Source organism: Carettochelys insculpta, chromosome 16 (genome assembly GCF_033958435.1).
Source record: "Carettochelys insculpta isolate YL-2023 chromosome 16, ASM3395843v1, whole genome shotgun sequence".
Lineage (NCBI taxonomy): Eukaryota > Metazoa > Chordata > Testudines > Carettochelyidae > Carettochelys > Carettochelys insculpta.
This window is the reverse complement of record NC_134152.1, coordinates 31338792-31365299: the sequence shown is the minus strand read 5'-3', so window position 1 is coordinate 31365299 and position 26508 is coordinate 31338792. Positions and strand designations below refer to the sequence as shown.

Below are 26508 nucleotides of genomic sequence, written 5' to 3'. Positions count from 1 at the left end.
TACACCTCAGAGGTGGCAGTCCTCCCCACTAGCATTCAGTTCCCAAATAAGTGCCCAAATATGTGGCTGGATTCTCAAATGTGTTCGGCCACTTAGAAGCTCCCAGGGTAACGTGTGTCCAGGTTTTCTAAAGAGACCAGCCGCTGAGGTCCTGGCCCTGATTGTGGGTATGGAGCTGTTTAGAAAAATTCTGGCCACAAACCGAGTCCCTTCCTGCATTGGGTGGACAAACAGAGGACTCCCGTGTTAAAAGCAATCCACTCGAGAGTGACAAACTCCTTTAAGAAAAGAATAAAAAACCCCACTCAAGCTACATAAATTCCTAACCACAGATCATCAAAATAGTGGGGGCACTTTGTATGATAAATCCAATTCAGATTCATTTTACTTTCCTTTATTTAGCTGTGGTTTACTTATACCACTAGCTCCAATACTGAAGTCTTGCTCTTATTCAGCCTCTTTTTGCTCCCTCTATGAGCGTCTTCGACTGATTTTTAATGGCTTACCCCTGCTTGTTTGGAGGCCATTTCTCTTGCTGAGCAGAATGGGAGATCAGAGCCTGATTTTCCATTGTGGGATTTCCATGGTATTGTTACATTGGCATAAAACCAGCAATGCAGAACCAAGCCCACTTTCTGAAATGGTACTAACTGTTCTCTTTTAGTCTGAGCATGGAGATTTCTACAAGTTCAATAGCTTCTGAAATGTATAAATAATTAGCAGAGAGAGCAGGAACCGCTACATGCTCTGGCCTAACTGGCATCCCCTTTAGGTGAGTATTGTGGAACCGCATTGTCCTTCAGCTGTCACCCATTTCCAGCATGTGACAAACAGAGGCTGGGGACACCATTCCAGCCCATCCCGCCTAGCAGTCATTGATGGACCCAACCTCCATGAATTTATCTATCTCTTTTTTGAACCCTGTTAAAGACCAGGTCTTCACAGCCACCCCTGGCCAGGAGTTCCACAGGCTGACTGTGCGTTGCGAGATGAAATATGTCCTTTCGTTGGTTTCAAACCTGCTACCTCTTAATTTCTTTTGGTGGCCCCACATTCTTATGTTAAAAGACCCCTTGGTGTGTTGTAAGTGGAGGACTTGGGAAGGCAAGTGCTCCTGAGTTCACATCCCCTCCACTGACATGCTATCTTGGTGACACTGGCCTGTCTGCCTCAGTTTCCCCAGCTGTACCATAGATGTTATAACAGGGCTGCTGGGAGGAATTAAAGTTGCAAAGTTCTGAATGTTGTTATTGAGCTGGAGGGCTCTTTTTTCAAAAAAGCAGCTTGATGATCCTCCTCGGGGATCTCTGTCTGCCCTGCAAGGGTTTCCACTGGCCGTTCATGTTCTTGAACTATCCCCCAACCCTTGACAAGCTCCTGTGGGTTCCCTGCGGGGGCCACGCTACAGCTGCGTGGTGCTGTCCTTCTCTGGCCAAACTGGGGTCCAAAACTGGACACTGCATTTCAAAGGAAACTCTGGTACCCTTTCAGGGGGATTGAGTTTGTCACAGGCAGCTTGTGGCTAGCACGGCTCCTCACACCATGATGCTAGGCAAGTCAACCCATCCCCAGCCTGCAGCGTGATGGAAAAGGATGTGCGTGTCACACTCTCTCCCCGGGCACTGGTACTGATTGCAGGGATCGACTGGATCGATTGTCCAAGCTGGCCCTATGAGATAAACACTAACACGCACAGCTTTGCCAGCTGAGCTCCCTGACATTGCTCCTGCCGGTGTCTGGAGGAAATGGGGGTGTCTGGAAGGCTGCCCCTGCCTTTCTCCATGTATAGTATTTGCAGAGGTGTCTAGTGCCCAGCCAGGATCAGCACCTTCCTCTGTATGGGTCCCTGCAGAGGGCTGGACAAAATGATCCAGCGTGGCAAATCTGTGCTGTGGGTTATCAGGAGAGCAAAGGGCACCCAGTGATTTTGCAAACAGGGCTGCCCCGCTGCTGGCTGCCTGCCTGCCTGCCTGCCTGCCTGCCTGGTTTTTGGCATGCCCAACGGATGACTTGTGAACACTAACCTTTAAAAGCTTGTCACTGCATCCCCAGGGTGGTAGCTGGTGCTTCAGGCACTGGGTCCCTTGCAGGGTTAGACTTTACTCCATGGAGCTGATACCCACTGCCTCACTGAGGCCTTCATGATATAGTGGCAGCCAGCAATCCATTCCCCAGTTTCAGGCAGCTCCCTGCAGATTGCTTTGACCTCAGGAGGGTGGGTGCTTGGGATGTCAGGGGCTGGGCTGCTGTCCTGTGCCAGGGCAGAGATCTGCCAGGCATGTGAGCTGGGAACTGATGGTCTGTTTTTTCTCGTATCCCTCCAGAGGGCGGTGTGGGCTAGTGCACCATGCTGGGCCTTAGGACAGCTGGGTTCTATCCTTGACTCAGCAGCTGGGTGAGGCTGAACAAATCACTTCCCTGCCCAGTTTCCCCATCTGCAAAACAGGGGGATGTTGCTGCCTCCCCTCCATGGGAGCTCATGATTATTTATCCCTCGCTGTGTGCACTGATGGAAGAATGCCTCCTGGCCTTTGTGTTTCCTGGTCCTTTCCCCTCTCCAATGCCCACACCCCAAGGGTCCCTGGATGTGAAGAGGGACCACTAGAGAGGAAGAGGTGGTTTCGAAAGAGCCATCCTCCTGCACCCGTGTGCGAGCAAACCAGTCTTCCTTCATTCGCATGGCTTAAACCAGGGGTCAGCAACCCCCGGTGTGGGTGCCAAGAGCGGCACACAAGCCGATTGTCATGGGCACGCAAAGTGGGAGCTCAGCCCCACCTCTCCTGCCCCATGCAGCCAGGAGCTTGCTCAAAGCCAGGCTGCCTGTGGACTAACAAAGGACCAGCTAATGCAACCAACCACCACCTACTTGATAAAGCTCTGCACTTTATTTCTATATTAATGAAGCGGTTGTAAGTAGGCCTATTAGTGACTTTAAAAAGTATCACCAGCACTTGGACCGTACATAGGTCAAATTTCGGCACTCCGCCTCGGGAAGGCTGCTGGCCCCTGGTGTAAACGCTCAAGTGTTTTCCCATTTATAGTGCTCACTTACGCAGCACAAAGGAGTAGTTCTTTGCATCACTTAATCTCTCTCTTTCAAGTCACTATGTGAGGCCCAGGATACCCATAGGAAGTAAAGTAAGTCACTTCAGCCACTCCCAAAATGCAGTTGCCGCTGGGGAGGAGCACACGGCTCTTTGGCCCAGCACCACTGCAGCACACACATCTGCGTCCATTTTGCCACGCTCCGGTTCTGTGTGCAAATGGTAACGTGTGTCTTTGTTTTCTCATTGCAGAGTCTCTCACTGGAGCTGTTTGGTGAAGTAGCAGCAAAGACTTTGCAGCCTTGGACTTCTCTTCTGCACCAGCAGTATTTGGGGGGGAGGGGGGTTGGGGTGGGGGAGGGAAACATCAGAAGGGGTCAGGAGACCCTTCATGTTCTCTACATGCTTGACTCAGGGATGAGTACAGGCAGAGTCAACCCGTACAGCATAGTGTCCTCGGAGGAAGACGGTCTGAGGTTGACCACCATGCCAGGTATCAACGGTTTTGGAAATGGTAAGATCCACACCAGGAGGAAGTGCCGGAATCGGTTTGTGAAGAAGAATGGCCAGTGCAACGTCGAGTTCACCAACATGGATGACAAGCCACAAAGATACATCGCTGACATGTTCACAACATGCGTTGACATTCGCTGGAGATACATGTTGCTGCTCTTCTCCTTGGCCTTTCTGGTGTCCTGGTTATTGTTCGGGTTGATTTTCTGGCTGATTGCGCTTGTCCATGGAGACCTAGAAAATCCAGCCGGGGACGACAACTTCAAGCCTTGCGTTCTTCAAGTGAACGGCTTTGTGGCCGCTTTTCTCTTCTCTATTGAAACTCAAACAACTATTGGCTACGGATTCCGCTGCGTGACGGAGGAGTGCCCACTGGCCGTCTTCATGGTGGTGGTGCAGTCCATTGTGGGGTGTATAATCGACTCGTTCATGATTGGGGCCATCATGGCAAAGATGGCCAGGCCCAAGAAAAGGGCGCAAACATTACTTTTCAGCCATAATGCTGTCGTGGCCATGAGAGATGGGAAACTCTGCCTGATGTGGAGAGTTGGAAACCTTCGAAAAAGCCACATAGTGGAGGCCCACGTGAGAGCTCAGTTAATTAAGCCCAGAATCACCGAGGAGGGAGAGTACATCCCCCTCGATCAAATAGACATCGACGTTGGGTTTGACAAAGGCTTGGACCGTATTTTCTTGGTGTCTCCAATCACCATTCTTCATGAGATCAACGAGGAAAGCCCGCTGTTCGGAATTAGTCGCCAGGACCTGGAAACGGACGACTTTGAAATTGTGGTGATCCTTGAAGGGATGGTAGAAGCCACAGCCATGACGACGCAAGCGCGGAGCTCGTACTTGGCCAGTGAGATCCTGTGGGGCCACCGCTTTGAGCCTGTCTTGTTTGAGGAGAAAAACCAATACAAAGTGGACTATTCGCACTTTCACAAAACCTACGAGGTGCCGTCGACCCCGCGCTGCAGTGCGAAGGACTTGGTGGAGAACAAATTCCTTCTCCCTAGCACCAATTCCTTCTGCTACGAGAATGAACTCGCCTTCATGAGCCGCGACGAGGAAGACGAGGAGGAAGAGGACGATGACAGCAGGGGTCTGGATGGCCTCAATCCAGAAAACAGGCACGAGTTTGACAGACTTCAGGCCACGATAGCACTGGATCAGAGGTCATACAGAAGGGAGTCAGAAATATGACCCAGGGCCTCTTTGCTAACTGTTCTGAGGGTATTTTTCCTCTTATCTTTTCCCCTACCGCCTGCTCAAATTATGCAGAACAATGCAAGTGCCATAGGAATGCTTGAGAAATTAGTATTGTTTGTAGTTTAAAGTTTCATTGCAATAACCACTGAACGGTCTGTGATAGGAAGCCACAGCCGGCCACAAAATGTTTCAAACTTCCAGTATCGATCAAGCTAATTAGAAAAGGTACCAGATGCAGATTCAATATGACGGCCCAGATAAGGGAGAACACCTTGGGTGGTCCATACTGGAGTATCTTCTTTGCATGCAGAGAGGTGGTGGTTATGTTTCCGCTCTGTGAAAATGAAAGCATTTTCATGGAGCGGAGCTCGGGGAGGTTGTAAAGAAGGAAATGTCAGGCAACAAATCCTTGTTTTGTTGTTGTTTTAAATGGAGCACAAAAACGATCTCGCTCTCCGGCAGGAGATGAGTTTGATTTACTTGCACAAGAACAACACTTGAAAACATGCAACGTAAAGTACCTGTTTTTAATTTGGGGGAAGGGAAGGGAGGTTTTCATTTGTCAACTTCAGTGCTCAGGAGACAGTTTACTTGTCGTCATCCTAACTGAATAATCAGACATTCGAAATGTGATTCAATATTTAAAACAAACAAACAAACAAACTAGGCGATGGGGAGACCGATGAGTTGTTTTAGGGCTGCCACCCAGGGACTCAGCAGCCATCAGTCCTGCCTCCTGGTTTCTGGCTGGCAAAGCTTGTGTAGCCAGGACACAGCACTGAGTGGCTGATGCTCACAGCCAGCAAAAGCAAGGAGCACAATTACTGGCAGCTTAGCCCTGAACAGGAAATGTTGGATTTGGGGACAGACAAACAATAATAATGATCCTTAACACGCAGATGGAAATATTTATTGTAGGGGAGGGCTGTGTATGTTGGCTGGGTTAACACTTTGACTGCTGATCTTTTGTCTTTTGCGTCTTTGGTTAAAACAAGCTGGAGGCTCGTTTGGGGTTAATTAGCGAGGCTCTGGTGAGTAGCTGAGGATGCACTATGTTCTGAGTCAATGGCATTGTTGCGGAGAGTGAAATGTGGCCTCATGGGCCAGCCTTTAAGTGGTGTAAATGCAGCTCCCATCCGCTCATTGACTTCAGCTTTACACCAGCTGGCGAGCTGGCTCTGTATCTCCAGTGGGACCATTCAGAATTTTTTTTTTTTAAAGAATTCAACAGAAGCTCCGGAAATCAGGCATTGCCCATTTTTCCAATAAATCTGATTTTTTCCCCCTCTCTCAAACAGTCCAGTTGTTTTGACCATGAAAACCTATGTGCAATATTTTGTCAGGTATTTTTGCGAGGAGCAAAATTCACAATGAGTTGGTTGCCTTCCTTGCATTAGCGTCTATTCTCTCCATGAGTAATTGAGGAATTGCCCCAGCGTTGGACAGCCTTAGGTGCAGAGGCCACAAGAGAAAGCCAATGATTTCTCTGAGTCAAACCTCCTCTGCTCTCAAATCAAGGGCCCCATGCCTTAGAGATGCAAAACTGTTCAGCCCTACACAGCTTTTTCCTAGCACCAGAATCCCCGCTTTGAATTGTTTCCTAGTCAAGCGTTCTTCCTCCAGCCTTACAACATGTCATGTGTCACTCCATATGGGTTCAGCCATGCAGCAAGAGCACAGAACAGATCAGATGCAATAAACAGGGCCCCACACTGCACACATTACAGGCTATTATTGATTACCGGCTGTTTGTCATTGCACGAGGCACAAAAGATCAAGCCTGTACTTGCGTGGGAGCTTTTGCTCCCAGAGGGAAAGGACATCAGGAGCTCGGTGGCACTGCGCAGAGAAAGGAACTATCTAAAATTAGAATTAAATCAGTACCGGGCCTATCATTACCTGTGTCTCAGTGGCCTAACTTTCCTGTGGCCAGCTGTCACTTTCCTACACACCATTCCTCTTGACAGTTAGTGTAGAACTCAGAAACTCCTGCCCTAAAAGCACAGACTCCTACCACTTCAGCTACAGGAACAACTCTAACACCGATTGGCAGTGTCGACTCTATGACACACAGTTGGGCAGCTCTTGTTCTATCCAACAGAGGGCAGTGGTGCATAGACCCACTGGCCAGGACATTTGCTGTAGCATCCAGATCGGGGAAAGGCGGCTTGAAAGTGGGTGTGCTAAGATGGAGTCCATGAAAGTGCCCTGAGATGGAGCCATCAGCCAGATCATTTAGTACCCATCCTCAGCTCTTGTTATCTTTCCAGGACATTAGGCCCAACCTCAGGGCAAGGCAAGCAAGGCGGTTGCCTTGGGCCCCACACCTTCAGGGCCCTGTGCTGTAATTAAATATAACATCTACCGCCTGGGCCCCACAGTCAGTGTGCCAGCTGGGGTCCTGCCTACCAGCCAGGCCCTACTGGGCCAGCTTTGCAGGGCATTGCAAACTGTAAGGATCAGAGATTCCATCAGTGCATCTGAGGAGTTAAGTATTGTGAGGAGTAGCACAGGAGGTGAAGGGACTTGCTCAAGGCCATCGAGGGAGGCGGTGTCGGAGACAGGATTCATCCTGTGCTCATATCAGCTGTGTCTCTTGAGAGAGCTCCCACCTTCTCCTCGGCAAGCTTTCTCCCCAAGCCAGGGTGCTGCATATGCCTCCTTTCTTGCTGCCTTCTAAGCATGGGCTGGAACGTGCAGCGTGGAGGGTAACAATCAATCAGAGTGCACAGGAGACGTCACTGAAAACACAGAGGTTACCTCTCCAGGGAGTTTTCCTCTGAGTTGTCCTGGCATCATTTCCAGTATCTGGTAGCCTTTCCAGCAGACTGAAGGCTCCACACTGCTCACATAAGGGGCTGCTTTATTTTTGGCTTCCTCTAAGGATGCGCAGTCCTGCTCTGTGGGAGAAGGGGGGTGGGTGGGAAAGCATCTGCTTCTCCTGGCCAAATATCAGCCCTGCTGTGACTATTTTCAGCTGGCATCGTGCATGGGCCTCCTGAATTCAAATCCCAGCTCTGCAAAGGACTTGATGTGTGGCCTTGGGCAAGTCTCTTAGGATGGCTCCCTCGTAAAATCCACCAGTAAAATCAGGGTGCTTTGGCCGGGTGATAGGAAGGATTAACTATTTCAGGTGGTTATCTCCGAAGCTGTTTGCCAGCTTTGGTTGGAGGTATTCCTGGAAGTTTTACCACTGATGTCAAAGAAAACTCTGTATTAGTGTAGGCAGCCCTGAAAATGGTGAGAGCTGAGATTTTGTCCCCTGTGTAGCCAGACCGTGTGGTCACCCCATTAGAGAGGGGTGTGCCTGCAGGGTCACACCTCCCCAGGAAGCCCCCCGGAATGGACAATAAATTTTTTTGTGTTTCTGTGCCAGAAAATGCAGACATGATCCCACCTCCTCCCCTGCCTGGTTCCAGCTGAACCCTTGCGACTTCTTTTCTGTGATTCAAAGGTCAGTTTTGGTGCCTGCTCCTTGAGTAACGTCAGTGGGGACAGGGGGAGGAGGGAGGAAAGATGGATGGCAAGAATGTTTCTCGCGAGTACTATTTATTTATTAACTTATATTTTTTTCTAAACTGCTGTTTTTGGGTGGCTTTAGGCTCTTTTGAAAAACAAAAAGGTGCGCAACTTTTGCTGCTGTAGGGTTCCTTTCCTAATCGATATCACGGTAAATATTTGTATATACAACTGAATAGAGAGGAAAAAAATAGAGCTGTCTTTACGTAAATTATTGCTTTAGAAATATTATATAATTGTACAGTCCCACCTGGGAGAATAGAATAATATATACATATGTATTTTTAAACTACAACATAGGAGGATGTGAACTAGCTTGTGGAAAACCCATGCAGCCCTAGTGAATTGAATTTCAAAGCCTTTTCCTCAGCCTTGTTCACATGCCCCCTACCCCAAACATCTCGCTAGTGAAGAGCTAGCTCTGGAGAGTAATGTTATATATAATGTATAGTTCTAGAGATGGAACGTGCTGTTACATAATGTATAGTTTTTTTTTTTCTTGGTCTAACTGTGAGTGCTATAGTTGATCAGGCTTTTTACAACTATCAGGGAGCAATACAAGGATGTCCCTACAATCTCCTTTAGGCTAATGAGTATTTTTGCATCAAAACACAAGCGTTCGGAAAGACAGTACTCCAAACATTGTCTGTGTATTTGACATTTGTGAAGAAGATCATTTCCCACCTGGCAAGCAGCCTGCGATGCAATGAGAAGGCAGTAACAAGGCCTTCTTGGAGTGCTCTTCGGCTGCGTCTACCCTAGCGAGTTCTTTCGAAAGATTTTTCAAAAGGAGGGGGGCGCTTTCGAAAGAGCCCGTTGAGCATCTCCACACAAAAAAGCTTCCTTTCGAAAGTAAATCGAAAGAATGTGGCGCTCCTTTCCAAATCGCTCTTCCTTTCCCGTTTCAGGAAGAATGCCCCCTTTCGAAAGCTGCTTTCGAGAGCAAACATGTGTAGGTGGTCCGCAGGCCCTTTTTTTCCCCCCAAAGAACAGTCCTCCAGGGCTGATTTAGCAATCGCTGGCCTGTTGTTCTGAAAGAGCTGGGGCTGTGTGGACACTCTCTTTTGAAAGAGCAGATCGCTCTTTTGATCCGCTTTTTCGGTGTGGAAACACTCTTTCGAAAGCAGCTTTTTGGGAGGAGATCGTCCATAAGGGCTTCTTTCAAAAGATGCCTGTAGAGTAGACGTAGCCTTCATGTCCATTTTACGTGTTGGCAGCCGTGCATGAAAATATGTTTTACTCTAAAAAGGGCCCTGGATATGGTGATGGGCGTAGCCAAAGAGTTAATGAAAGGAGGTTTACCTTTAAAAGGCGTGGCCCTCTGAAAGGGAAGTGACATCATCCCAAAGGACTCGAGTGGAATAGGTCAGGAGTCATTGGATGGAACTCTCTGGATTGACATGAGTGAAACAAGCTACTCTATCAACTCCAGACCTGGTCTCTCCAACCTGGACTCCAGGCAAATCTCAGCCTGACTCAGGGATTTTGTGACAAGTTAAGCAAGACAGGATTTTGCCTGCGAGTGGACAACGTTTGGGCCAATCTCTGCCAAGCTCTTTGTGTTTCTTTGTGTGGCGTGTGGTGTTGTTTTGTTTGGGTTTTGAGTTCCGAGCTCAGAGCTAAGTGGGAGATCTTTGTAGCCAACCAGCGATGAACACCTTTCTGGAAAGGGCTTTTTTGAGCAGAGCCAGTGAAGTGGTGATTAGGCAAAACATCTGCGAGCCATTTCCTTTAAGTTTAAAACCTTCCTTATGTCTAGATAACTCCCGGGTATGACACTTGTTCCCCACAGCATCGTTGACCTGAGAAATGGAAAAGACCCGCCAAGTTCGGTCTGCCGTCCCGGCTGTATAAAGTGGACCCTTAGTCTGGTCTCAAGCAAAGCTACATCAGCATCCACTGCTTTGAAAGGGAATCAGTTTGATGGGCTGGCTGGGATCCTGGGCCCTATTCTGCTGTCGCTTCTGCTGATGCAGCACCAATGAGGTCCATCAGTTTACACGACTGACAGTGGAAACTGGTCTCTGTCCTAACTGCAGGGTATATTCCCTGCTCCCTCAACTACATCTACACCCTGAGATTTTGCGGAACAGCTGCTGCTCCGTCTGCACTGGGGAAATTGAATTCCTGTCCCTCCCGTTCAGGGTGGGCAGGAGGTCTTCCTTCCCACCCTGGATAGTTTCAGGGTGACTGTTCGTCCAACTCTCTCCAGATGATCCGGTATACAGGGTAATTCAGCTGTTGGTTGCATCCAGAGAATGGAAACTGTTGTGATAAGCCTTAGCTGCTTCTTATTTACTCTCGTGCACTTAATCTTTAGGGCTGGGACAATCACTTGCCAGTAACCTTTGGAGATCCGGTACCCGCTTGACCTTCAAACCTTTCCTAGGAGAGGAATTCAAAGCCTCCTTTTCTATCTTTCATGAGGCCGAACAAATGTGTTTATTTTTAAACTTTCCTGCTCTTTTCTTTTCACTTGTGCTGAAGACCACACGAGTCGCTCCTCTGTTCCTCGCACTTCAGAGGGAAGCACTGAGCGAAGAGACGAGTTTAAAGAGCATCTTTAGCTAAGATCAGCCTAACTCCAGATGTCTATCTGAAGCCATCTCTGAAACCCTTGGTAAATTCAGGCCTGCCAGGATCTAGCTTGTCTGGCTGTAGAATGAAAGCAGAGCTCTGAAATACAGACTGGGCTTTGGATCTAAGCAGGGGTCTGCAACCGAAATAGGGAGAAAAGCCATTGTTTCAAACTCAGTTACAAAATCAATCCTTCAAGAGTCACAATGCGTGTGGATACGAGACAGTCCTTCATAAACAACATCTAACGGTGCTTTTCGCAACCCCTATTGTAGGAACAGTGCACTCACAATGATTGGTACCAGTTAGAGTGTTTGTTACTTTCGCTCCTGGATTGGACAGCAATTCAGGACAAGGAAAACACTGTGCCTGGGGATAGTCTCTTAAGCAGGAAAGAGCAATGTTCCCATCAACCCATCATAAACCACCTGCCCCCATTCCCAGGCTCTACCCCTCTCAGCCCCCAAACCCGTCCCCCATCCCCAGGATTAACTCACCCCAGCCGACGAGCTCCTCCGGCTGTGCGTGGGCCAGAGCCTCGCTCTTCTTGCGGAAGATCTCTTACCACTTGAACTGCATGCCCATTGTACTGGAACATGTGCTCGCACGCAGCCAGCAGGAGGTGGTACCGCTCAGCCGCGGCCACTGCCTCTCTCCTGCGTCTTCCTCCCTCTCAGCGGGGCTGTGAGGCTCCAGCAGGGGCAGATTTGGCCACCCCACCTCCCCAGCTCTCCTGTGGGCTTAGCACTTCCCCCACCTGCAGGACAGGCAGCTCCCTGCCCCGCCGCTGCTGAAATAATAGTACTAAATTTAATTGGGTTAACGGCCCGATCCCTTCTGCTGTCCTACCAGCTGTTAAACCAATTAAATTTAGTTCAATTGGTTCAGCGGTGCCTGGGCAGGGAGCCGTAAGAGGAGTCAGCAGCAGCAGCATCTTGACCTGCAAATGACTCCTTAGAGAGCTGCATGTACCTCCGGAGCTGCAGGTTGCCGACCCCTGGTGCTAGGGAACTCTAAACGGTCCAAAATGTCTTTAGATCTGGGTGTTTGTTTTTAGACCCCACTTCTAATATCTACCATAAGTACAGAATCCTCTTCGAGTCCCCCATTCAGCAAAGCACTTCTGCATGTGCTTACATTTAGGTGCCAGCTGAAGTGCATTGCGTAAGCCTGCGGTTATACATGTGCACCTGGGCTGTGTCTGAATCAGACCCACAGGGCCAACTTCTGAAGCCCTTCCTCACGCCTTCCCAAGCTGACGTCAATGACAGCGGTGCCTGAGCAAGGACCCGCCTGATTTGGTTCACTGTGAACCGTTTTCCTCCTTTCCGTGGAGGTTTCATTGGACAAAGAGTGTAATTGGCAGGTTGGTGATGCATAGAGAAAATCCATTGAATATCGTGCCCCTCTGTTCTGAAAATAGCTTCCTTGTCTTTGACTTTGCTGTTTCCCTGCACCACTGTCCACAGCCTGGGTGTGAAAAGTCAAGTGGAAGTTTTCTCCAGAGCTCCCTGCCTTTGGCTGGTGCTTTAATGGTCCCCAGTTGACAATAGAATCTAGAACAGATTCTCCAGTGCCCTCGTCCACACCTGAGCCGCGAGGAGTCACTCTTGCTTGTGCAAAGTGAGGGACCAATCCCACCATTCTGACCTGGATGCATTTGATGCTCCCTTTGCACAGGTGTTGGGACTTGTCTACATGGTGTGACGATGTGTGCTGGAGGGAATCTGAATTGTAAATTCCACCATCATATGCAACGCTGGCGTGCAGTAAACATTGCCTAAGGCGTGCTAATGTGGTACAGTTTCAACACTGGGAAACTTTCAGTGCATATCAACAGGGCCTACGCAGGCCACTGAGTCTGTAACAAGTTGGTGCATTTTAGAATTCATACCTCACTAGTGCGCATTGCCCTTACTGCACCATGTAGACAAGCAGTAAGAGGACAAAAGTGCCAAGCCCTGGAGCATCGGATACTGTATACTCAGGCAGGTCTGTTGCCATGGAGTATTTGCTCTCTGGCAAACAAAATTAAGTGATGAGTCCATTCCCAGAGGATTGTTTTGGCAAACCTGTATCGTTTCCACCAGCACTGTTAGTGATGTGTTTCATGCACATATATCTTTGGTGTATGCAACTACATCTATATAGTAACATGTATTTCCTATGACAAAACTGGCCAATTTTCATGTAATACCTTAGAACTGTAAAAGTATCCAAGGGATATAAATAGCATAGAGAAAACACTTGAAATATATAATAAATGTATTTTCTTCTATTTAAAATATGAGTCAGGATGTATATTTTGAAGAGCATAAAAATTGTCTGGTTGTGTCATATTTAAATATATTTTATGACCTAGTCACTTGACACATGTATAATTTCAGTGTGCATCAACCTTGGTCAGACATTTAGCAAAGATCTGGGCAAGTGATGCTGAGCAGGCTGGTGTTAACATGAAGAGCAGCAAGCCAGTAAGTGCAAGGAAGGAAGAAACTATCTTTATCCCCTTGTGCGTAGGCCTCCCTGCATCCTCTCTCTAGAGGCAGAAAGCCCAATGATTGTTCGAGGCACCGATCTCCCAGTGGAAAGGTGGCATTCAGAAGTGATGGACCTGGTCCATGGGGGAGCAGCGAAGGAATTAAAAGTAGCCTGCTTGTGTTCACAAAACTCCCCAGAAGCTGAACTGATCGGTCTCCTTGCTGGCTTGATGGAGACAGAGAAGCTTCAAGGGGCTGGGCTTGGGATGGGGAGGCGCATTGTCAAGCTTTGATGGCGGAAAGTGGATGAGATATTTTTTCAGGGCCTGAGGTTGTAAGTTTTTAAAGCCCGCTTGAAGACTGTTAAAACAGGACATTACCTAAGAGATTTTTACAGCCAGAGGGCGCAGTTATGATCTCATTTACGTCAGTCAGGTTATGTTGTTGTAGAAATGAAGTGAGCTCAGCGCTGGGCTCTGCAGAACATCAGAGAAAGAAGTTTCAGCCAAGTCCCCTTTGCAACATGCTGGGAGGTTAAAAATCTCTCTCGCTTTCTGCAGACACAGGGAGGGGGTCACGGGAAGCATCAGTAGGGCCAAGAAGGACAGCACGGTGCCAACAAAGGGACACAACTGAAACACACAGGAGAGAACTTACAATAGACTAGGTCTTGCACTAAGAGGGAAAGATGCAGAAGCAGAAAGGAGATGGGAATTGTGTGTCAAGCCAGGACAAAAACAGCCCAGCTGAGTCCAAGGCATCATCCAAAAAATCTCTTCAAGGCAACAATATTTGTTGTCCCATGTGGCAGCAGCCAGGGACCATTCCTCAGAAAGGTGCTTGATTTCCAGTGGGAGCTCTTTTCAAAGGGCACTGCTTCCACAAAGAGATGTTAGACGACATGGTGCATAGCCGGGTATTCACCTGGCAGCTCCTGGTCTCTTTTAGCAACAGAAGGGAAATGTGCTGGAAAGTAAGTCATGCACAGACATGTATTACGTGGTGGACACAGAGACACTGGGCCAGCCATTCTGATTTTCTTCTCAACTCTTGCACATAAGTTTTTGGGGGAACCAGATGGTGCAGGGTTGCTGAGTTGATCTCGAGCCTTTCCCAAACAGGTCAGAGGTCAGAGTCCAAGACATACTAATGGTGCCCAAAAATCGACTTTGTTAACTAGCTGGTTGGTGATTTCAGTCCAGTTCCTTAGTGGAGAGCTCTCAGCAGCACAAAAACCCTGGCCAACCACAGCCACCTTTTGATCAGCTATGCAAAAAGACCAAGAGCACAAAATTGAAGGGCTGGGGGTAGATGCCTTGTGGTGAAAGATGTAAAGCATTCAAACTGTTTGGCTTATTAAAAAGGTGACGGTCTTTAACTCACTTCTGAGGGAGAAACTTCTGGGTATTAAAAGGTTCTTTAGTTTAGCAGGATAAAAGCCTCATGAGAACCTGGAGACTGAAGCCAGACACATTGAGATTCAAAATCAGGCACACATTTTTAATGGCGAGGATGATTGACCACTGGAGAAAACTTCCCCCTGGCTGGTTGTCTTCACGTCAAGACTGGCTGCCGTTCCGGAAGAGAGGCATTAGCCAAAGACAGGTCAATGGGCTCTGTGCACAGGTAACTGGGTGAAATGTAGTGCCCTCTGACAGCCAGGAGCTCAGACAAGGTGATCTAATGGGCCCTCCAAGATTTAGACTTTGTGAATGAATCTCTGGAAATGAAATGGCTGCAGCCCCATGGGGGGAACCTCACAGAGCCCTTGCCAGTACTGTATCAGTGTTGAGGATAAACAGCAGGCTTTGGGCGCCAATCAAAAAACATCCACTCCTGGAAGCTCTTGGGTCCATGTGCTGAGCATTTGTTTTGCTATTCAATCTTAATTAAGAACTAAGTCACCAGCACTGTACAAATCTAATGCCAAATATTTAAGCACCTGACTTATGAGCACAGAAGCCAGCAAAGCCCCAGAGGAAGCTAACACTTTGCAGCCAACTCATCCCCTTGCGTTGGGTTGAAGCTGCAGCCATCTCTGTGGCTTATTAAAAAGGTGACGGTCTTTAACTCACTTCCGAGGGAGAAAATTCTGGGTACTAAAAGGTTCTTTAGTTTAGCAGGATAAAAGCCTCATGAGAACCTGGAGACTGAAGCCAGACACATTGAGATTCAAAATCAGGCTCACATTTTTAACAGCGAGGGTGATTAACCACTGGAGAAGTTTTAATCTATTGAAGCAAATATGCTGCAAACACCTACTTTGCCTTTAACTTTAATTCTATGTTTCAGGGTTAAACACAGACCCAGTTTTCCAAGGCAGGTGCGCCAGTTGAAAGACAATGTAATGATAGTCATTGCAAACCCAGGCCACTGCACATCTTGTCCCAGGTGGGGAGGTAGGGAAGTTAGTTTGAGTGTAGAAGCACCTGATTTGCCTTTTTCCACAGCGGACGGGTGGATGCATTTGGCACTGGGGTGGTTGTGGACTGACAGGTTCATGAATATCTCTTGCAGTCGCAGCCATAGAATCATAGAACAATGGAGCTAGAAGAGACCTTAAAAAACCATCGAGTCCAGCCCCCTGCCCTAGGCAGGACCAAACCCATTAAATCCTCTGAATCCTTGTTGGGTTCCTTTTCATTTTCTCAATACAGATATTAGTGGCTACGCCTGGGAGGGGAGACGGCTTCCAGAACACATGAGGAAAGGATAAGATTGAGCCTTGTTTAGTAGAAGACAACCTGTTCCCCCCCTCGGCATTGTCACTCATGAGTGACTAGCCAAAAAGAACTTCTATCACCACATCCAACTCATGCGGCCCCAGGGCTCCAGCAAGTAAATAAATGCCAATGAGCTGTTACAAATGTGGTGTTTTTCAAAATATGCTAGCGGGAAGCGTCTGTGTTCAATCCGGTGAACCCTCAGCAACTTTTGAGGGTGAAAAATCTAATTACTGTTGCTGATCAAATTATAAATGAATGTTACATGGTAAGCAGAGGCATTTGGGTCTATTTATTACACCCCGCAGAAAACCTTTTTAACAATCGAGGCTTGTTTGGCTGCTTAAATGCTGACTAGGCAGAGACATTTTATCCCTTCTCTATTAATCACCACCCTGCCCACACCTCCAGATCAACTGCTGGTAGTAAGCCTCATCCTTCCTGACTGAGATAACCTTGTTATCCCCAGCTTTGCTCTGGCTTATTTATACCTGGCCCTGCAGATTTCCATGACCAGCATCTGATGAAGTGAGTCTGTGCTCACAAAAGCTCATGCTCAAAACTTTTCTGTTAGTCTGTAAGGTGCCACAGGACCCTTCATTGCTGCTACAGATCCAGACTAACACGGCTACCCCTCTGATACTTGACACCCTGCCCAAGCACCTTCCTACTTAGATCACAGCCTGGCTTCAAACATCTAGTGCTGTTTATTCATGTGGTGCAGGTAGAACAAAGGACCCCAGGAGTCTGAGCCAGAGGCAAGAGTCATTCCGTGGCTCCCCTCCACAGTGTGTTTCAGAGATTTCAGGTCACTATTTTTGTTTGTAGCAGAACTGACAGTCAGGCAGGCATTACATGCTAATGTATTGTAACTGCAATAGGTTTTGAGCGATACACACCTAATTTTCAAGCTTTTTAGTCTCTGGAGATTGTATTACTCCCAAATCGTGCCTAGTGAAGGATACGCCAACGATACCAGGAACAGGGCGTAGCATCTGTCCTGACTTCCGAAAGGCATATTGATAAGGTGTGGTCTAAAGTTTGCACCAGGGTCTGGAATGGGAAGGGTTAAACTGCAGCTTATCTTGCCATGCTTTTTCTCATGCCCAGTTTGCAAAAAGACTGGGAAAGCGGAAGAGGCTGTGTTTAAAGGGAGCAAGCTGACCTCGAGAGCGCTCAGTGTCCTGTAACTAACTGTACGGCAGGAGAGCAGAGGACGGCAACAAAGAAAGGCGATCTTTCACTTTAACTTGTGTTTTCGCAACCAGTCGCTCTTCCCGTGGGAAGTATCCATACAGCCAGGACTGGGACCATTGGGGTACGTCTACACAGCAACCCTGTTTGGAAATGAGCTATTCCGGAAGCGATTATTTTGAAATAATGCTGCTACACACAAAAATGCATTTTCAAATAGCTCCGAGCTATTTCAAAATGCAGCGTCTACATACATACAGAGCCTCTGTCAAAACAGACCCGTGTTATACACTGTGGCTTATGTCAAAATCGGCACTGTTCCTCGTGAAATGAGGGTTGCCCATTTCAAAATAAGTCAACCGCTATTTTGAAAGTATTTCGAAGGAGTGGTTGCGACGTGTAGACATGGAGATACTGTTATTTCGAAATAAGTTTGCTGTGTAGCTCTACTCTTGGAGTTAATGCACCAGCCAAAGTCACCCAGGCTCGCCAAGATCACCCATGTGGGGGCTGAATATTTGAGGAAGAAATCCCAGTAGGAAAATTCACAATTAATTCCCCCTACCTGTCCTCCTGGAAGGGCAGCTGAGAGACATTTCTCTCTGTCTGACTCCACTGACACACATGGCCTGGGTCTACACTTCCTCCTTCAAAAGAGGCATGCAAATGAGGGAAATCGAAAATGTGAATGAGGTGCAGATTACATATCTGGCCCCTCATTTGCATATTATTGATTTGAAAGAAGAAAAGCCGTGTACACACAGCTCTTTCAAAAGTAAACCCCGTCTTCAAAAGAAGCCTTCTGCCCAAAAAAACAAGGGAAGAAGGTTCTTTCGCAGATGGGGGGGTTTCCTTTTGAAAGAGCCACATCTACACTGCTTTGCTTCTTTCAAAAGCAGCTCATTCGAAAGAAGAATATGCAAATGGGGCACCCGGTATGTAAATCTGCACCTCATTTACATGTTCAATTTCCCTCCTTTGCGTGCCTCTTCCAAAGGAGGAATGCAAGTGTAGACACAGCATGGAGATTCTGCTGGCTGCACCAGATGAGACTCTGGCCTTACCACCAGGCATGCAGAACAGTATGTTATGATCAAGAGCATTTTTCTGCCCGAAATGTCCAGAGCAAAATAATAATATAACTAGTAACGTTACACTGTGGGGGGAGGGCAGGAAATGAGGTTTATTATATTTCTTCCTGTCTTGAAAGTGGGTCCCTCTGTCCAGCCTGGAGATGGGTTGAAGGTTGTTTGTTTACTGGGCACTTTTGCTCCAATACAAACCAGAGCTTTCCTTTTGCCCAAGTCCTATTTGTTCATGTATTTGCAGTGCCTTCTGGGAAGGCCCGAACAACCTGTTGTGTGAGGATCTTTGTACCTGCCCAAGAGCGTGATACCTCTGGGGTGTTCAAGGCATGTCTCACATGAGGTAACCATAGTAACACATCCTTAGCTTCTTTTTTGCTTCTACTATCAATTTGGTTTTTCATCTTGCCTTAAAGTGGAAACTTTCTGCCTTTCTCTCACTCTGCTCCCCTTCTGTCTGCACAACCAAAGTCAAGAAAACAGCTGGGACATAAGTTTCCATTTCCTTACATGAGTTTTTCCTTGGCATAACTCTGCTGTTACACTAAATTTGCACTGGTGCATTTAAGAGGCAAATGAGGTGACTAGAGTCCTTTACAATGATTACAACAACCTGGCTGCTTTACTGTCTCCAGCCTACCTTAAGAAGCACTTAAGGATAATTGGGACATAATTAAGGGTTTCCCTTCAATTTGTTTCTAATGGGTCACTACAAGGGTAAGAATCTTCAATATTAGTTTTCTTTGAAAAAGTCCCATATCTCTTTTAATAATAACCTTGTGCATTGTTCAAAGAGGCTGAGTTTTAAACATCTAATTTAATTCCCACCTGTTAAGTTCTTTGTTCAATGCTCACATTTAATTTAGCTTGGATAGAGAAAACAGATGAGTCAGTTTCACTTTGTTTCTTGTCAGTTTTTAGTCAGTTTTGCTGACAGGTCTTTAAGAATCAGCAAAAGGCTGCCAGGTTTGGGTCTTGTGCACTGAAGGGGGATCATTTATTTGTTAAGAAAATCTGTCACCATTCCAATTATTTTAAAAAAAATGCAATGGAAAAATTTCTACTGGTCTTAAAGTTTTTAAAAATTAAATTTGGGCCAACTTTACTCTGCCAGTGTCCCTGTCAAGAGAAGAGCAGTGAAGCAGTAGCCAGTCAGTTATCAGGGAACAAAAACCGAATGTTGTTCCTGTGTCACTTATAAGTTGCCATCCACTACTCTGCAAAGGGGGCATGAAGCCCTTTAGAGTTTTCAGCTTTTCCTTTTAGAAATAGAAGACTATAAACTGCCAAGTTAGTTCTGTTGGTAAATGAATGTGTGTGCAGACAGCTGTTTTCTCCTTGTCTTTTTCTTAATGGGTGCATCTGCATCGGCAGTGCCTGTTTAGCACTTTCAGAGCAACTTTCATCTTCAAAGCACTTTACAAACCCCAACTAATAAATTCTCACAACATGCCTGCTTGGTAGACAAGTAGCCCCCATTTTAGAGAGGAGAGGAACTGAGGTGGGGGGGAGTAATTTGCACAAGGCCACAGGGGACATGAATGTCATAGCTGGGACTTGAACTCAGGAGATCCTAGCTCCCTTGTGTGCCAACCCTGAGAGCTTGTTGTGGCATAATGAGAGAAATAACGACACCAAAGAAGGGGATTCAGGATAAGACCAAACGAGCAGAACTCAAAGGCTGTTTTATTTTTAAACAAACAAACTGTTTATAAGGAGAAAAGTTTTTCTACTTTGTAACTGTCCTGTCCTTTGGGTCTGGCCTTGCAAACTGCTATTTAGCACTATTGAGTTAATATGATTTTTAAGGTGGAGGGTTTGTTGGGGGGGGATTCCTGCAGATTAAAAAAGTGGAACCTTTTCAGTGTTTGACTTCAGATGCCTTGCAGCTTAGGTTGCTCTGAGGCACCTTTTGTCATGGGTTGTATTAGAGAAAGCAAGAAATTGAACTTGTCGTGGGATTAGATACGGAGCCACTCCTTTACTAAGGCAACAGGGGATGGGGTGTTATCTATTGCACACGTCCCGGGTCTCAGTAGCTCCTAAAGCCATATGCTTCCAGGTTTCCCAGCAGTCCATACTCAGCAACAGGTGGCTTTGCATTTCATTTCTCTCTCTTTGCACGTGGTCTTAAGAACATGTCTTCATCACCCGGATTCCGCACTTAACCCCCCGCCTGCTGTCCTATTCTGCCTGCTGGCCCTGAGATCAGGGCAAAGCAAGTCACCATGCTGTGGGTTTGCGGGAGAGAGCCTCTGAGAAAGTGCTGGGGTCATGGGTCTTTGGGGCTAGGTGTGTTTGGTGCATCTCAAACCCTGCACCGCACCTTCTCCCTTTCATGGTGCTACAAGCACAAGAATCTGCCAGCAACTCCTGCAGTTGAGTTTTCTAATGTCCTTAGAACCATCTGGGCAGCTGACAGTCTTCTGGTTTCAGCAACTCCCTCCTGATACATGGGCCCTGAAAGACGTGCAATGATTCAGCTGTAATAGGGTTCACACAGTGTCATAAAATCACCCGGACCCTGCCCTTAAATTATTATTTATTCTTTTGTGTGTTTCATTACTGGGGCAGGGGCTTCACATCTGCAGCCCAATGGTAGAGGTCATCCTCCAGGTTCACCCCGCCCAACTGTGGAACTCAGACCTTTATTGCATTCACACATAATCCCCCTTAGCCTCCACCTTTCCTCCATTGGCGCCCTCTCTCATTAACACCTTCCACCTCGTTGGTTCACAGTGTCCACCAGCACAGAAGTCTGTGATTGTACCTGAGAAAATGGATGTTTATTTCTCTTAAAGGGATGATTGGTTGACCTTTGACCTCTGTAGAAGTCTTCCTCTTTTGCCCGGTTTACGACTTACCTGTAAACACAAAGATGATCCTTGTTTTTTGGGAAGTTTTATTTTAATGCTATGGAGATTTAATTAATAAAAACAATTCTAATATGAATGAAGTGCCTGGCACTGTGCCCTTTGTTTGAAGGCTAGATACTAGGGTGCTGCACTGATTTGAATTTTAATTAATGCTATACTGTTGCTTTCGTTGGGTGCAGTCCTACAAAAATACATGCAAAAAAAGTTTCAATTCCATAACGTGTGCCTCAAGATCAGCAAAATCCAGCTCATCATGTGGTCAAAATTCAGCAGTAGCGTTGCACATTTCTCTAGCATGTTTTATCCAAGGATCTAAAAGATTTCATTATCCCCATTTTACAGATGGGGAAACTAAAAGGCAGATTAGGGGAGTGGCTCGTCCAAGCCCACAGTGGCAGTCACGAACAAAACACAGCTCGTTTGAGACCCACTGCAGTGCTTGACATGCAGCCGGCCAGGCTTTTTGTTAAAAAAAAAAATGCCCAAAGTGTCAACCTGACTCTTGTGAGCAGGGTGAGGGGTCTCGACTGACTCTAAAATAAGGTCCAGACACGGTATAGAGTCAAAACTCATCCACTTCCTGCTGGACAGTTTTATTAACAAAAACACTAACAAATATTTAGGATTAACAAGATAACCTCCAGTTCAGCACAATCCTCCCCACACCTGGTTGCTCCTCACTCAGCCTATGCCCTAGGAGTTGGCTGTCTAGATGGCCACTTTCTGGATCCACTGTCTCCATATGGGGTAATGACCCACCCACTTTAATGATTCAGCAGAAACCAATTACCATTCCCCAGTAAACTCCCCCCATGTCACTGAGGTGTGGAGGGTGATTGATGCAAACCTACCACACACAGCACAGGCTCAACCTCTCAGCCAAGGGTGCCTGAGTTAGCTCAACCATTATCTGTTTTGTAGACAGGAGGCTCGTAGGCTCTTGTGAATGCCCAGGACACTCTGAGTTTAATACTAATGTCAAGGACTTACTGGTGGGTTGGATGAGCTGCTCATCGATGGAGGATGAACGGCAGCTTTATTAATTGTTATTGTTTCCTATTGTTACTGTAGTGCTGGGCAGCCCCAGTCACGCATCAGGAATTTGTTGTAGAAGGTGTTGTAGAGACAGAAAAGCAAAAGACAGTCCTGGCCCCAGGGCTTCTCCTCCTGTCTCTGAGTCCCTTGGGCTCTTCCACTTGTACATCTTGAGAGGAGCCAAACCTGTGTGAAAGGAGAATCGGGTTTTAAAAACTCATGTCCCTGAATTTAAAGCACCACAGAGGTGAGCTGTGGTACTGAGCATTGTTCTATAGACACTGCCCAAACCACAATGTCCAAATTTAGCTGAATATCAGGACAGTTGGGACCCAGGGTTTCAGTCCCAGCCCTTCGCTGGACAGGCATGAAGATGACCGATGATAGTTTCAGCAGCTGAGGAGTGAAGCCCATTGAGCACTTGGTCTCATCAGCACCAGCATTCCCTGTCCCTGGTCCTGGTCTTGGAGGCATTAGGATGCCACAAAGCAGGGGTGCAAGCTCAACTTAGACCTGGGTAAGGCCCAGGTCTACTGGCCAAAGACTGTCCACAAGCCTAACAGAAGAACCAACAGCACCCTGGACAGGGCTAGTCAAATCCCAGCCCAAGAGCCTTGGAGACAATCAGGCTTAGACCTTACGTGGCATCCCTTTGCCACAGAGGGGGGCTCACATGGTGGTGGGTCCTGTTACAACAGGTTTAATTAGAGGAGGGTGAGGAGTTAGGTGGAAATTCTGAAGGGGATGCCTGGCCTTCTCCTGGCCACACCTAACCCTGCACTCTGCAGTCTCTGGGCCACCTCCTGAAGCCTTCCCAATCCCCTGACCAATCCCTCCCAACAGCCCCCTTGGGCTGCACCCAGCCCCCATTCACGAGAAGGAGGCAAGTGTTGTGAGCACAGTCCAAAGCACCCTGGAGGAGCATGTGGTGACGGTATCCCCTTCAAAGCGCTGCTTCCCTCCAGCATCTGGCTGCGTGACCAACCCCTGCTCCTCCAGACTCCCTCAGCCAACACTTGTGCTGGTTGCCTCCACCTGTGCCTCTTGCCGGCTCCCCTGAGACAGGGCTGTCCTTTACCCTGACACCGAGCCTAGGAAAGAGCCATTCCAGTGGCAACAAAATGGCTTCACAGGCATTTGCCAGCCCCAAGCATAGACTGTCAGTTTCTGAATTTACTGTGGTCATCAACAGGACCTTAAAATTTTGCTTTAAAGTATCTCATCCAGGTGTTGCTGAAGATTTTAAAGTCACATCTCTAGAAAGTCATCATCTCCCCAACCCCTGGGCTACCCTTGGGCTGAGGGAGCACCAGTTTAATAGTTCTGTGAGGGCCTCAGGGACCCTAAGGACGTCCCTACCTGAGGCTGCAGGTGAGCTTTTGTTTGTAAGTCGGATATTCATAACTCAGGGGGTACCTGAGATCTGTTTGAGACCGAAACCACGGAGGGACTAACTACAACAACTCACACACTTAGCTTCTTCCCTCTAAGGCTATCAAAGTCATGTGCAGACATTAATGAACTGAGCCTCATAACAGCTAGGAAAACTGAGGCACAGAGCGGCTAAGTGACTTGCACGCAATAGGTCAGTGTCACAGCTGGGGAGCAGAACCCCGAATGCCTTTATGCTAAGCCAGGGTACTCCTCGCTAGGCAACATGTCTGTCATGCAGCACATGAGAAGCAGAAGCAGAATGGAAAAAAATTAAGCAGAAAAGCAGGCTGGCACTCGACTCGAGCAGCTGCAGCAGATGCCGAGTCTCCTGCCACCCCGGGCAAAGCTGGAACTGGTAATTAAGAGAGCACCAAGGTTAAACACAATGCCCTGTGTGAGGCTGGCATTTTAATGAACTTTGCTAAATTACGGAGACATTTGTTCACATTAAAATGATTCAGTAATTGTTTTCGTGCCCAAGGCAACTGGAAACCCAAGACCCTCTGCCTGGCCGGGTTGGAATGATTTCTGGCAAGAAAGCTGCAGCACTCAGCGCCCTGCAGTTCTGCAGAAGCCTGGGCTCCGGGTTGCTCAGGACTCACACCTGCCTCCAGCCCCTATGCAGAGGGTTGGGAGAGGCTCTTTATTCAATGTGACATGCCTGGCAATTAGCCATATGCTGTAATTCAACAGGCGAAGCACCAGGCTGGCTTATATAACACCCGACTGTGTATCTCCTCCTCTCTTAAGTGTCTTGCAAGGTGCTCTCCTTCCCAGAGGTCTGGCCCTCAAACATGGCATCTGGCCCCTGTTCCCAGGGGGACATCAGCAGAGCTTATCCACAAAAGCACCCACCCACCAGCGTCAGCCCTGCAGGGCCTCCCTAACTCCCAAACCATGAGCTGGGATCTCCTGAGGTGCCTTTGGCTAGGGAGTGCCATGAATAAAGACCAGTTTCTCAGCACGGCGGCTGAGCCAGCAACCCCGGCCATGGGCAAACACCCACCTGAATTTGTAAAAGTGAAGAGAAGTTGCCTCCAGAGCACAGCAAGGAGTATGGGGGAGTTGGCCCCTGCGCTAACAAATTCATTTCCCAGCCAACAGCTGCACTTCAGAGACTAGAGGTGGGCTCAGACCACAGATTTGAAGAATTTTGGGAGAGGTGGGTTAATCTGAGTGGGGGCAACCCATTGTGGAGATGGGGGCCAATTACAGGAGCTGAATTCTGAAAGACCCTCCTCCCATGGAAGTTTGGGGCATTCAGAGCAGGCACTTTTAAGGCACTCTGAAAAGGAAAGGAAACTGTCCCCACTTTCCGCACAGATGTGCTTGGCCACCCCGAAAGCCAGAGCTGCAAGGCAGCAACAGACGAATGCTTTGGCACCTGCTGTCTTCTGCTGGTATTTAGGAGCAGTGAATAACTCACCGCCCACAGTGCACTGGGGAGAAGAGAGCCCTGGGCTGGAAAAATCAAGGTTAAAAGCATCAGGGCTTTCACCCTGTGGCAGCCTTGTGGTTAAAATGAATGAGAAATGTTCCAAGCAGCCAGCGTCGTGCATGAGGTGCTGGGCTGGTGGGAACCTGTCCCACTGCCATGTTCTGAACGAGCAAGACTTCCTCTGGAAAATTGCTCCATAAGGCAATGCCAGAATGGAGCTGTGAGGGGGCGAAGGCGAGAACAGGCTACATGGTATCCGCAGGAGACAGTAGGAGCATTTCTAGCTGAGAACATTGCTCATATGGCAGAGGGAAGTCCAAGCCTCCTGAGGATTGGGACAAAAGGCTAAAACAAACCCCTTCAAAGACAATGGAGGCAGCCGTTCATGCCTCGGCTAATGCTACTGATGCATTTATGCAACACGTTGGAGCCCAAAGCACTCCTGCAAATTCTCTCTTGTAGGGAGCCCCTTGGCCAGCATGAAAAATTCCAAGCAGGACTCTGCCAGAACGGCCATGCACCAGCTTAGGACAGGACGTGGAGACACATATGTGATCCCTAGGCAGAATTCTAAAAGAAGTCCGAGCACGATGAATATGAAAGACCCAGAAACAGAGAGGGAGCCGTGCTAGTCTATACACTATCAAAACAAAAAGCAGTCAAGTAGCACTTTAAAGACTAGCAAAATAATTTATTAGGTGAGCTTTCGTGGGACAGACCCACTTCTTTATTTTGCTAGTCTTTAAAGTGCTACTCGACTGCTTTTTGTTATGAAAGACCCAGGTGTGAATTAAGGGTCAACCCTGACCATGAGGGCTAAATGTGGGCACTGTGGGCTATCGACTTGGAGTAGACCTGGAGGAGGGCATGGTAGGATATAAAACGCAGCCCTACCAGTGGGCTACCAGGTTCACCCATCCTCAGGGCCACACACATCTTTGTGCAGTGCCCAGGAGAGGGTCACCTGGAGAGGCTCAAGAACTGGATTTAGATGGAACTTGAATCTGGGGATTATGAGGCCACAGCCTGATCCACCAAAAAGTGTTAAAAATCAGAATATATGTGCAGAGCTCAAATCCAGCTTAAGAATCAAACCAATCATCCAAACCATCTGCCTTGTTGCTGAAGATAATGCTACTTTTATTATTTCTCTAAGCGCCTAAGCCGCTTTTGAGCAAGAAGAAACCCTTCTGTTGGGACATTTGATGCTGCAGGACCGGATCTCCTGAGGCCAGCTTGGCCAGCAGAGACCCGCTACATCTTGGGACTTCCTAAGGGCAAGACCCACTTCTTCAGATCAATTTCATTTCCAATACAGTTCGATATTTATAAGTACAAAGGAACAAAAATAAATTGCAATGAAAACTGACAAATCCAATAG

The 26508-nt window shown here is 47.7% G+C and overlaps 1 protein-coding gene across 1 annotated transcript; it reads left to right on the top strand.

Annotated features, from left to right (window-relative positions):
• Nucleotides 1–3431: 3431 nt before the first annotated feature.
• Nucleotides 3432–21259, top strand: LOC142021484 (ATP-sensitive inward rectifier potassium channel 12). Its single transcript, XM_075010300.1, has one exon. It carries the CDS (start codon nt 3447–3449, stop codon nt 4758–4760), a length of 1314 nt encoding a protein of 437 aa, XP_074866401.1. The 5' UTR covers nt 3432–3446; the 3' UTR covers nt 4761–21259.
• Nucleotides 21260–26508: the final 5249 nt, after the last annotated feature.

Bases quoted from the DNA above. Each gene is read 5' to 3' on its own strand.
- LOC142021484 (XM_075010300.1), top strand. From the start codon at position 3,447: ATGCTTGACTCAGGGATGAGTACAGGCAGAGTCAACCCGTACAGCATA.